Source organism: Sebastes fasciatus, chromosome 5 (genome assembly GCF_043250625.1).
Source record: "Sebastes fasciatus isolate fSebFas1 chromosome 5, fSebFas1.pri, whole genome shotgun sequence".
NCBI classification, from domain to species: Eukaryota; Metazoa; Chordata; class Actinopteri; order Perciformes; family Sebastidae; genus Sebastes; species Sebastes fasciatus.
In genome coordinates this window covers 15,890,882-15,904,189 of record NC_133799.1, presented here as the reverse complement: position 1 = coordinate 15,904,189, position 13,308 = coordinate 15,890,882, and the positions used below count along the sequence as shown (strand labels likewise).

At 41.9% G+C, this 13,308-nt stretch overlaps 1 protein-coding gene across 5 annotated transcripts in view; it reads left to right on the top strand.

The window, feature by feature from the left end:
- The window catches only part of arhgef18b (rho/rac guanine nucleotide exchange factor (GEF) 18b), a 48,073-nt gene that overhangs the window by 6,071 nt on the left and 28,694 nt on the right, over positions 1–13,308 (top strand). For 3 of the 5 annotated variants that reach the window (XM_074635297.1, XM_074635299.1, XM_074635295.1), the window contains exons 2-10: positions 515–669; positions 2,641–3,251; positions 3,592–3,757; positions 4,878–5,013; positions 5,117–5,171; positions 5,805–5,849; positions 7,470–7,544; positions 8,106–8,214; positions 8,534–8,720. In XM_074635297.1, coding sequence (XP_074491398.1) covers positions 515–669; positions 2,641–3,251; positions 3,592–3,757; positions 4,878–5,013; positions 5,117–5,171; positions 5,805–5,849; positions 7,470–7,544; positions 8,106–8,214; positions 8,534–8,720 — 1,539 coding nt within the window. The remainder of the gene's footprint in view (positions 1–514; positions 670–2,640; positions 3,252–3,591; positions 3,758–4,877; positions 5,014–5,116; positions 5,172–5,804; positions 5,850–7,469; positions 7,545–8,105; positions 8,215–8,533; positions 8,721–13,308) is intronic. The other 2 variants (XM_074635300.1, XM_074635296.1) reach the window with 1 other exon arrangement.

Genomic DNA, 13,308 nt, shown 5'->3' with positions numbered 1-13,308 from the left:
ACTGACACGTTTGTTTTTCATTAATGCAAAATGTAAAAAGAATTTATAATTACACACTTTTTACCTCAAATATGTGATACCAAGCTCCATATTTGCCTCTGTACTGTACATCTCCTTCATATAGCATGTTATTAACTATAGTACATTACATTATTTACCACAGACAAGCAGCTTCTCGGGCCACTGAGAGCTCAGTGAGGGAATAATCTCCAGCTCTCCACCACTGACATGGAGACTAATGCTGGCTCACCAAGCAGTTTGCAGTGATGAAAGTGGTTTTGTGGCATCATGTGAATCCAGGAATCTGTTTATGCAATGGAAATGTAAAGGAGCTTTCAGTGAGAGGATGGAGCAAGCGGCTGTAACTGAGCTTGTCTTCCATCATACACACTGAAATTGATTACGCAGGTGTTGCGCAGCTGTTGCAATCAGCCACGTCTTCCTTTCTTTGTGTTCTTCTTCTCCTGTTGAAGTTATTGTTAAATGTTTATAACTCTTCTCTGTTATCTTTCAGCATCAGAGTGCAAGCCATGTAGTCAGCCCTGTGGGCCTCCCAGTGCCCAGCTCAGTGTCCAGCCTCATGCTGCCAGCAGGACAGAATCCTCCTCATCACTATCCCCCGCCTCCATCGCTGAGGATGTCTTCTTTGGTAGCACCATTAAAGACCCGGTAAAGCTCTTTATTCTTGGTTTAGATCTTTTTTATTTTCAATTTTGTTTCCCTTCCCTTTTAGTGGCATGGCTGTTGGGATGGCAATGTCTGTAAGATATCAACTATAGCTATGGTTCCCAACTAGTGGGGTCCCGATCCCCACTAGGGGTCGCCAAAGCTTCACGGGGGGTCGCGAGGCCTTCTTGATTTTAAGGCGTGTAAGACAACCTTTTTTAAAAGTATACAGTTGGCCTATATCTCAGAATTTCATTCATTTCTGTGAAGAAAACTAAGTGAAATTGATATTTTAATAGTTTGAATTATTATTTAAGATTTAGCAGGACAAAGGTGAAGACCTGAACACAAGTTATATTCACAGAGCCTTCCCTCTCTGCTAAACAGCCTTGTCCTGCATTAGAAAAGTATGCAGTTTAAACAACCAAAGTGCTAATAGAACAATGGCCAAGCACCAGGGAGAAAAAAACACTGCATTTGTCAAAAAAGAAGCCTATTAAGTAGAAAAAAGTATTTAAAACACACACAATACAGACAAAGAGTTCCTAAAAACAACAGGAAAATTCATCTCTGATGTAGTATTCACAGGAAATAATCTGATCAAAATTCATCCAAATCGCTCGTTTTACACAAACTTCTTGCTGTTATTGTGTTCACTATTTGGGTTAATTGTACAGTTTATCAGTTGTTCTGTACTGTTATGTATTGAATATAATGTGAAATATCCATAAAATATGTCACTTAGTCAGGGGTTGTCAGTTTACTCAACGATAGAAAAGGGGTCCCTTGAGGAAAAAGGCTGGAAAACCACTGAACTTTTGGATAAATTGAAAGACATTCATGGTTCCCAGATGATGAATCCTCATGACTTTGGTGATCCCCTGACATTTCATTTAGTACCACTATGAGATTAACATTTTGTTAATTTTTATTGAAAAATCTATACAAAACTGTGGGATGGATTGCTGTTCAGACATTTATGTCCCCAGAGGATGTATTATAATAACGTTGACCCTTTGACCTTCCATCAAAAGGTCAAACTTCAGTTTGTCCAGTTCTTTAGTTTATGACCAAATACCTGCAAAACGAATGACTTTTGGGAGCGTGTCTATGTTCACTCAGTCCAATGTTCCCTCAGTAAGTACTCCCGCCGGTGCCATGCCGTTGTTCCGACGGACCATTATTCTGAAACCCCAATAGTCCAAAAAACATTGAACCGAAAGACCATTTGTCTGACAGCCCATTACCCAGAAAACAAACGCCCATTGTTCCGAAAATAAACACTCTCCATGCAACAAACAGATGCACATGGATAATTATTATGTAGAATAACGTCGCTGGACCTTCCCAGTCACAATTTTGTTCTACTATGGCAAAGGCATGATCCGCCCTACTCTGTCTTTGATTAGCTCACCCTGATATTCTAACCCTAACCAATCTCACTCCTCCTACCTAAAACTCACCAACCCAACCAACGAAGACAACAAGTATTAGCCAGACTGTCCGTCTGTTATTGGATATTGTCAGGGCGATAACTAAAAAAGTTATAGACCGATTTTAACATGGGCCAAGGATGATGCTGAGGGAACATAGAGCTGACATTCCCATCAACCTCAGCCGTACTTTGTGTTTAGAGCTAATTAGCAAACGTTAGCATGCTAACCTTGTCAAATAAGATGATAAACATGGTAAACATTCTACCTGACAGATATTGGCAACATTTGCATTGTCATTGTGAGCATGTTAACATTAAGCTGAAAAAGCGCTGTGCTTAAGTACAGCCTCACAGAGCTGCTAGCATGGACTTACTTGAGTTAGCCTACTTGAATTTTGGATTTGAGCTGATGTTCAGAATATCCTTATCTCCTCTCTGTTCACGTCTTTCCTCTTTCTTCTCTCTCCCCTCTGCTTTTAAATCTTTCTTGGCTTCATCCTACCCCTTTCTGCCTTCTTGCCTCCCTTGCTGAGTTGCAGGATGCGTGTTCAGTAGTCAGCGACTACGACTGCCCCTGTTTGGAGGTGAGCAGCAGTGTGGAGGACCTGCAGGGCCTCAGCTCTTCTCTCAGAGACTCTGAGTACTTTAAAGACCTGGAGGGAGGGATACCGGCTTCACAGAGTACTGCATCCACAGTAACCACAGTCCCAGAGAGCAAAACTCTGACTGTTGGCCTCCAGGTGTCCCTAAACACAGACAATCCTGCCATCAACCAGACTTCTTTGAGCACACACTCGCCTCAGGTCGCTGCACCATCTTCCCCTTACTATATACACCCTGCGGAGGAATTTCATCAAAACTTTGTGGTCACTCAGCTCAGTCCGAAGATATTGCCGGGTTGTATCATTGACAGCGGTGACTCCTCAGGCCCTGCTGTAGGGCTCAGCTTGACTATTAATCTGAATGGACTGTTGGGATCAATGGAAACAGCAAAAGGAATAACAGGATCAGAGGAAGTAAAGGAGCAAGCCACTATGGATTTAGACGGAGAGCCAGACCTGGATAGCTTTCCTATTCTGGTCAGATCCATGTCAACGTCTCGGAGGCACAGCTGGTGCATGCCCGTGTCCCCCATCAACCTGGGGAGGAGGTAAGATGGATGGATGGTTGTAAAGGATGGAAAGATCTCATAAGGATGAATATAATAACACCCAAACAGCTCATGAGTCATATCTAAAGTCTTACACATGTTTTAGCTGAGCTCAGTGTGTTTGGTGGTTTAGTTGGTTGTTCTTTCACAGCTTTTAAATAATGCAGTCGAGGCTACTTTGGGGTGTGAATATGAACAGTGCACCGAAATACTTAATGAAAAACAAAACCGAAAAACAACACAAAAATAGACTCATAGTGTCTCTCTCAAAAGTTTAGTTTGGTTAATAGATACATTTCTTACTGCCTGCTGTGTGTTTGTTGTTGTGCTGTGCTGCCAGACTGAGTCTGGACACCATGGCCATGGACAGCGATGGAGAGAGAGAGGATGATGAGGAGGGACAGTCCAGCCAGCAGCAGGACTACAGCTGCACAGATTGTCCTGGAGACGAGACAGATGGCTCCAGGCTGAGGGTCCCCTGTCCAAGATCCAGGGTCACTAGCATGGTAATAAAGCAACAGTGACACATTATATATGTTATTGTCAACTAATCTTATCTCAAGATGAAAGCTCCAGCTCCAGCTCCATACCCATTGGTCTCCAGTGAAGACATAAATCCTCAAAAACAGGTCACAAATATATCCTTTCATTAAAAAAAATCTAAGTAATTTCCTTAAACATCTGGGAACTGAAATTTTTGTTGCTCAAACATCAGGAAATAGTGCATTTGTTAGGGACTATTTTCAACCCTGGATTAATGCACATTTGGTGCTCTCGTGAGTATTTACAGCAGCAGGATGGTGTATGTAGCAGCAGTGTGGACTCGAGTCACATGTTTTGGAATCGAGTCAGACTCGAGTCACAAATTTGATGACTTTAGACTCGACTTGACAAAATAAAAAAAAATTGTATTTGGACTTTAAAACCAGTGACTTGTGACTTCACTTAGACTTGAGTCTTTTGACTTGAAAATATTACATGAATTAATTTGCTTCCCTTCATTTCCTGAATCGCTTTTCATTCCTAGCAAGTTGATACTTAATTCCCCAGATCCACTTTGTTTGAACCAATCCGACAGCATCCAATCAAGTTGCAGGAAAGAACCATGACGTTACTGAGTGCCAGTTAGAAAAAAAATTATACTACAGATTATTTCGTTTAAAGTATGCGGCAGTCAACAAAAAAAACGAATTGCAGTGCACATTATGACTTGTTTAGGACTCAAAACTCAAAGTTTAGGACTTGAGTGCAAAGACTTGAGACTTACTAGTGACTTGCAATAAATGACTTGGTACCACCTCTGGTATGTAGCATTGAGGCAAAATAAACTACAGTATGTGTGTTCATGGTGACGAAGGAACATGTCACCCAGTGCAACAGTGTGGCTCATTTATGTGTTTTAATGTTTTTTTGGACAATTCTAATATGATATGTCTAGCTTTTGCTATATAGATGATACAGATCAATTCATTTTTGTTGTTGTTGGTCTTTCTTGCGATTTGTTGTTAATAAGAAAACTTTAAATAATCTCCAAATGTACCCTTTAAGTATTTCTGCTGTATGTTGGGGAGTGGAGATGAAACGGATCTAATGTGCACTTGATGTACATGTGTGTTTATTCTTCAGGGCTTCCAGGCTGGTGGCGTGCCTGGCAGGCATCTGTACTCCCGCTCAGACATCCTCGCCACTGACGAATGTTCCCGTGCTGCACACATTTCTCGTGTTGTGCAGACATCCAAACAGGCCGCCATGGCAGCAGGAGGTGGGGCTGAGTGTTGGTACACGTATAGAGTACATGTTAGTTTGTGTGTTTTACACTCAGCAGGCAGCTGTTTTCATCATGCTTGACCTTTTCTCTTCTGCAGCAGAGGAGTTTGACCCTGAAGAAAACTTACATTCTACTGAAGGACAGAGCCATATGTAAGTCTGCACATCAATTGCATCTGCAGCTTGAATTGAGGCTACACCTCCCCCCCCCCCCTTATGACACGCAATATAAGGTGGAATATCTATTTCCTTTCCAGAGGATGCTTCAGTTCAGGTTTAATGATGCTTGAAAGAAAGAAGAAAGATACTCCTCTGGTTTGATTCACAGCAGACAACTGTTGATCAGTAAATTATACCTGACACTTTTGAATGGCTCAGTACAATAGTTCACATACTGTTCTGTAGTTGTAAATTATTGTAGTCTGGTACAGCTGTCTAACTCCCACATAACAGGGGGGCTTCCCCCATTCCCTCCTGACATTTCTGCTCCATGTCATATGTCTGCAACCTCCTCCTCCCACAGTCCTCTCTCCTAGCTCCTTAGATGGCCCCTCAGTGTGTGTGTGTGTGTGTGTGTGTGTGTGTGTCGGTGTAGTACTGTATTTGTGTGCTTTGACTATTGTGTGGACGCAGCAGACAAGAAAGGATCCTTTTCTAAATTGCAGTTTGACACCCAGCTCCCAGTAGTCTCCTCCTCTCCTCTCCTCTCCTCTCCTCTCCTCTCCTCTCCTCTCCTCTCCTCTCCTCTCTTCTCCTCACTCAGTCTCAGTGTCTTGTTTGTCTTAGGCTGATGGTACAAAAAGTCCTGCAGGAGCTAAAGCTGTACCATGGGTAAGTAAACAGGAGAGGGAGGTCTGCTTGGCTCAAACGCTCGTCTTCAGAGCAGCAGCAGCAGAGCCAGATTGTGACCAGGGGGAGCACTGCACTGTGTGTGGGTGCATGCTTTATTTCGACGTGTGTTTGCATGTGCCTGTTTGGGCACTGAATTCTCCATCATCCCTGGAAAGGGTCTGTGGAACACTAGAGGGTTTTTTTATTTCACAAAAACACTAGTTGACATTGAGCTCACCTGACAATGAAACCCAGCTGACTTTGTGATAAACACCACTTAATAGTGCACTTCTGGCTGGACCATGTTATACTCTCAGTTTCTCTATTCACTTGTGCTGCTTTAAAGGGGACATATCATGAAAAACTCACTTGTTCAATGCTTGTGCACATACATTAGGGTTAAAAATAAATATAAATAAAGGCCCAGACACACCAAGTCCACATCAAAGAACTAGCGACGACGAAGGCCAACTGTTGCATCACCTCACTTCGTTTTTGTCTTGGCCGACAAGTTACATTTCAACACATTGCAAAGACTACAGCCGACGGCCAGTTAGCACGTACATACTGCGCCTGCGTGAGAAATAACTCTCCACACCGGCAGGCGGCGGTAGTCTGTATTTGTCATTCAAAAAGGGAAACCGGAAGACCGAGGACGACGAATATACAAGCCGTTGTTATGATATGTACATGAAACAAAACGGCGTTTGCCGACCGTTTTCACACCACTCTCACTCATAACTCGGCTTCATTCCACATGGCCATGTCGTTGTGAAAATATCCGTGTATTGGAATGATCACATGAGATGAAAATGAATAATAAGAAGAGCCTTCTGTGTTTTTCCTCCTGACTTTACTCATTGCTTGCTTTCCTCACTTCCGTTTCTTTTCTCGTGCACTGATTCGTTTAAGCTGAACAGCCAATCAGAGTGACCGCTGCTGATTCAACATGCTGAAAAGGCCAAAAAAACTCTGACACGTCCAGACTAGAGCCCCAAACTGTCCTACGGTCGACTGTCGGCTTGGTGTGTCAGGGCCTTAAAGCAACCCAGACAGTTTTTTTTTTTGTGGACTGCATAGATTAGAAAACATGTTATTCAACAAGCCATTCAGATTTGGCTCCCCTTCCTGTGTCACATTCAGGCTCATTAGAATATACCGCCCCCCATCTGAGCACCTCCACCCACAGCTTGAGAACTAACTTTGTAAAGGTGCTCCATACTTTTCTCGCAAGCCAATCAGAGCACCCTGGAGTTTTTCAGGAGGGGGGCTTAAAGAGACAGGCGCTAAAACAGAGCGTTTCAGACCAAGTCCAGTTGCCGCTGATTTAACCCCTTACTCGGATATCATGACCTGGATGACTGAGAACCTTCGCAAACACGTTTCAGACAGAGGGTGAATACAGGTATATTCAGACAGACAGCATGAGACAAATAAAGTGTTTTTGAACATTAAAGCATTTAAACATGTTCTAGTAGAAACCCAAAATGCCAAGTATGAACCTGAAAATAAGCATGCTATGCCCCCTTTAAAAGTATCTTATGGTTATTTATGGTTAATATTTGGGCCATTGAAACTGAGTCTCTCTCCATACTGAAACCTTCTCTTTGTCCTCCACAGAGCGAAACAGAGGAACAACAGATCAGACTCCAAAGTTGTAGGAAATGTCACTTGGTACGAGTTCCTCTCTAATGAGTAAGTACCGTCCTTATCACAGTTCCCTTATCACTAACGCTGCAGACATTTTCACCTTTATGGACATTTTGGATGAAAAAAAAATACTAACAACAATAATAATGATGTGCTCAATAAATGGTTGCTATGTGTCTTGCATATTTGCATAGAGGTGTTTCATTGTCCATCTATAACAGGGGATGATCAAAACCAAAAGGGTTAAAACATTAAGAGTCTGTACAGTTAAAGCTGCTTTTGGTCCTGCAGTGATGTGGTTTCTTGTCATGGAAACAATCCAATTAAAGTTCCCATTGCTGCAACTATTCAACAAAATCACCCGTGTGTTGATTTCCACAATTATGATATATATTATATAAGTTGCACAAGACAAACAATGTCCTATCTTGACTTAAGCTTTTGAAAGATATTAAGAATAGAGTTTCAAGATGATCAGATAAATAATTTTCAATAAATATGAATGATTATCAAATCTGAGTATTAAATTCTGTCAGAGTCTGTTTCTGTGTGTTTGTATTTCCTTTATTTCTTGGTGTGTATTTCATCCTCTGCTTCTTCTACCAGTAATGAAGAAGAGGAGGATCGTTCAGAGAAGGTGGAGAAAGGCACCAAGGTGAAGAGGACTCTCAGCTCTCTGAGGAACAGGGTGACTGGCTCCTTCAATAAAGATAAGGTAAACCTATACCACAGATGTCACTTTGAACTCATACTGCAATATACCATGCTGCCTGAACGGCAAAGGAATATATGACCTAATTAGCATTAAAAAAAGACCAAATCCTGAGTTGTAAACAGTTCCCTGTGTGCATGTTGCTGCACACACGAGCCACTAATCTACTTACACAAACCCTGTTATATATCCTGCCTCTGACACGGTTATGCAATGTCATGCCATGTCATGCCATGTAGTATGTACCATGGTGAAAGAGAACACACAACTTTGCATGTAAACCCCCCCCACCTGTGTGTTTGCTCTTCTCGTTCCTCTGCAGGGTAAGAACCGAGAAAAAGAGCAGCAAAAAGAGAAGGAGAAGGAGCGAGAGGCCAAAGAGAAAGACAAAGTGTGCGGCAGGAGAATCAGCAACGGGCATTTTTTGGTGCCAGGTGCTTTTTCCAGCTGTGCCACCTGCTCACTGTGCAGCAAGACCCTGCAGAGAAAGCATGGCCTGCAGTGCATGAGTGAGTAACACCACAACCACAGGTGTACACGCACCCACGCTTGTTCTCAGTCTGACACACGAGTGCACAAGTGCTCCGCTCACTCACAAACTTGCACCTCTTTATACCGTACCTACGCTGACTGCACGCATGCTCAACCACCCACTTGTTGGAGTACTCAAGCACATACAAGCGTTATTTTAATACGCTTGTTTACATTTTTGTTACGTGGCAGATTACAGCATTAAAAATACACTAAATAAGATTTTCACTTTGTCTTCACAACTATGTCATAACCCAGAAAGTGATAATTATAGTTCAGGCCACTCGTCATATTGACTGTGGCTTTTCTTTTGAATGTTACTGCTGAAAAGAAGATGGTATACTCCCTTTCAGTTCCTCTTTAAACACATTGACATAGTCTGCAATTCTCTCTGCACTTTTTTTCACACTGCATCATCACTGTGGGTCCTAGTTTTGCATAACTCGGCTCACTTGTTTAGATGTGTTATCTGATCTATTAGCACCAGTCTGACAGTTGTTTATGTAAATCTACTTCACGCCTTAACTTTATTGCTCTGGCTTGAAATATTCTTCACGTTTCCTGTGTCTTTTGAGTGTTGGGTTGGTTCGTCTGGCCCAACCACAGCTTTGTGCATCCATTCGTGGAGTAGACCTGCACAGGACATTTTAACACCCCGTGGCTTGTTGTATTTGGTCTCTCTTAAGCCACTCCTATGTAGCCTGGCGGTCAGCTGATATACCTGCAATACCTGATGAAAGACATGTAAAAGTGTTTGTGAGTAGAGTACAGTGGAAAAACTCAAAGAAATAAGTTTGACTGTGACAGATAAGACCTTTTTTATTATAAGATATGTTTGAAAAAGAAGGCCACTTAACAATGAAATAATCAAAAGAGTTTAAAGTGGGGTAAGCGTAAAATTTGGCAGAAAGTGATAGTTGTGTATTATAACTCTTACCTCTACCTTTGGTAATAGATCTATTGTATAAGGTTGTGCTAAAGTGCAGTTTGATTTTAGAGATTTCTAAATACAGTGATGTAAAAATTCAATGGCAAGTGTCAGTGGAGATTAATTAATGAAATAATGAATGGTAGTTTTATTACATCCCTTATTAACCCCTTAATAACATGCCCTTTAACAGCACCTTTTTAAATACAATATCCATTACAAGTAAAGATCCAAAGTAAGAAAAAGCAGCAAAATATCAACCTTACTCAAAGTTTAAAGTCATTATGCAGATATGCACCATTTTGGGTGTAATTCATAATTTGAATAGGCCGAAGGCCTGGAAAGGAGGTTATGTTTTCACCGGCGTTGGTTTGTTTGTTTGTTGGTTTGTCCGTTTGGAGGAATACTCCAAAAGTCCACGATGGATTTGAATGACATTTTTTGGAGGGGTGGGGTGTGGCACAATGAACAATCCATTCGATTTTGGTGGCGATCCGGCTTTGGGAATTTTCTTTTTATTAACTCCGCTCAGCCTGTGTATTAACACCAGAGGCTTTAAGACATGCTCAGTGTAACTGATGACTCCTCACCCTGCCTCTTTCCTAGGGACAGAGAGAGAGCAGGTGGTGGAGGGAGGGGGGGTCACCTGTAGATTCTGCATTTTTTTACATTAAACTCGGTGAAATTACAGTTGAGTTCGACCAAAGCACGCTTGGTGATTGTTGGAAAGAGTAACGACGACGGTTTAGGTGAGTTTTATTTTTTTTCTGTCCAGTTTGAATGAAGTGTTTTATGATGCTCCGCTACGTACAGCTGATCTCAACATAAACAAAAATACACGTGGATGATGGCGCAAGCTGAATGGAGAGGGGGGGCAATGTTACTCGGGCAGCTTGGCGGAGGTCTGCGCTCTCCAAGTGCCAATCTAGTCTTTATTATATATTTAAATTAGAATTAAAGTGACATTGTTGTGATGTGATTTAACTGCATACTGTAGTTAAGCTTTCTCTATTGAGCTTCCATAAACCCTGTAAAAGTGCATACAAGTTATTTTAAAAGTGATACTTTTAAACTTCCACAGGGTAGATGGCACAGCTGGATTTATGGCAAACATCTGCTAACATTATTGTAACTCAAAGACTGTCTTCTCCTAAACCATGTGGTCTGTTGGTGGATAATTTCACATCAACATATACAGTTTCAAACAAAGAACAAGGAAGCAGAACTGATCTCAGTATTAGTGCCATTTCAATTTTCTTTGAACTGGACTATTTCCAGGACAAGGAGAGGAGCCAGGGCCGACTTAAGACATACGTAGGCCATGTAGGCGGTCGCCTAGGGCGCCCCCGTTGGGCGCTGGTCGCCCTCTAAATTTTTTTTTTTTTTAAATGCTGTTGGGCGCCCTTCCTCATTTTCTGCATTGAGGTAACAAATGAACAAAAAAAGAAATACACTTTTCACCCCACAACTCTTGTTGTTGTGAAACTGACTAAACACTTTTATGCCAACAATATCGGGGACTAATTGTTTGTGTGTTGCGGTTTACGGGACTAGGGTTAGGGTTCCGGGGGGTTCCAAATCCGAATTTCGCCTAGGGCAATGGTTCTCAAACTATGGTACAAATACCACTGGTGGTACGCGTGCTCTCTCTAGTGGTACGCAGAGGAATCTCTGACTATCGATTCCTCTTATTGATGCTTTCCCACCATTACGCGTTACGGTGAATAAAAAAAACTGCTCAACAGCATGGCGCTACTAAACCTGAGGGGATGCACCCTGATAAAGCGAAACTGTGAACAACAAATCTGGGCTGAAATCAGCAGGAGGAGAGTTAGTAACGTCAGCTGTTAGCAGCCGGTGGTAAATACCGGAGATATGAACGTTAGAAGAGGTGCCATTGAGTTATTGTTATGAGGCGTTCAAAGTCGGCTCAGGAAAAATGACTATTAGGCGAAGATAAATTACGTTATCATGATGTGTTCAAATGTTATCTCGTAAAATTTAGTTTTGGCGGAAAACTTGAATAAATCCAGTTTTTTGAAAGAGATGTTTTTACATCATTATAAGAACCATTACTACCCAAAACAGTCAGTCCTGTACGGTTAAAAAACTCTTGCATATAATGTAATTTTCTTAATAATATGCTGGAGCAGTTAGTCTTTCATGGCTGATAAGTTTCCTCACTCCTTCTGTTCTGTGGGAGACAAACACCATAATATGTCCAAGGACATTTATAAATCCTGTGGTCTGGCAGGGGGGATATACTGTGTGCTTGTTTTTAAATAGTGTGCTTATTAAACAAAGTTGTTCTGGCATCTTTCACAAGGCACAGGGCACCACACACATCCACTGTGATTCAGACTGCTTCTTTTAGACATTAACCAGAAACCAATAACACATCTATCTCTCTTGCTTTCTCTCTCCGAGGCTATTCCCCATTCATTAAGCATGGCTGTTGAGAGTGGTGAAGTTACAAATCCTAAAGTTTGACACTTCTTGTGCGGTTGCCACACACACACACACCAGGCGTGAGAAAACAAGTGAGTGTCCCTTTAATTATAAGCGAGCCCTGTAGGGGAGAATCAGCCGAGAATCAGCCTGAGGAATGCGTCGTTTGTCTGCCAGAGATTGTTCCCACTGAGAGTAGAGAGGACACAAAACTGGACAAAACCCGAGAATGTGGGACACTTGTTGCTGTTGATCATCTCAATGGCTGATTTATCTACATTTCCTTTAGGATGCAGCTGATTCAGATAAACCCCTGAACGGTAAGAAGGCAGCTACAGTAGCGATGGTCTCCAGCGGGATCAGGTGGATCACTAACCGTCGGTTCACTCAATGGAACTTTAGGGGCATCCTGGCCGTTAGCTAGGCTAGCTACATGCTAACCATAGCTAGGTAGCTACATGCTAACCATAGCATAGCTAGGTAGCTTCATGCTAACTATAGCTAGGAAGCTACATGCTAACCATAGCATAGCTAGGTAGCTACATGCTAACTATAGCTAGGAAGCTACATGCTAACCATAGTAACCAACCGCTGCTATATGCTAACCACAGCTAGGTAGCTACATGCTAACCATAGCAACCAACCGCTGCTACATGCTAACCATAGCTAGGAAGCTACATGCTAACCATAGCTAACGAACCGCTTCTTGTATTTTCCTTCTTTAAAGCTTTGTGTAACGTGGGGATTGAGTCAGTAAGTGTGTTAACAAGGTTGAACCAACTTCTGAAGTTATTATTTATCACAAAACTGGCCCCAAATTAACTCCCAGTAGCTGGCTAGCTAGCTAGTTAGCCTGTCTACAACCAACCGCTGCTATTTAAAAAAATAACTGGTTAGCTTTAATTAGCTTAAAGTGACAACAACAACAACAACAGCAGACAACTCTGTTTGTCTTGGTGTGTGTGTATATTGCACAACTTCCCTTCAGTTTCACTTTTATGTGGCTCTTTTTAGGAGTTGCTGCAGACTTTGCAGCTTTGAGCTCAACAGGTGATTTGCTAGCTAACGTTAGCTTCCAAGATAAACTTCTGTTATTAACATTTACTAGCATGCTCAGATTGTTTTGCCTTTTAATATGAAGGGGAATTCAAAGGTGAGCAAACATTTATATTTGGATCGTGATCTGTCGA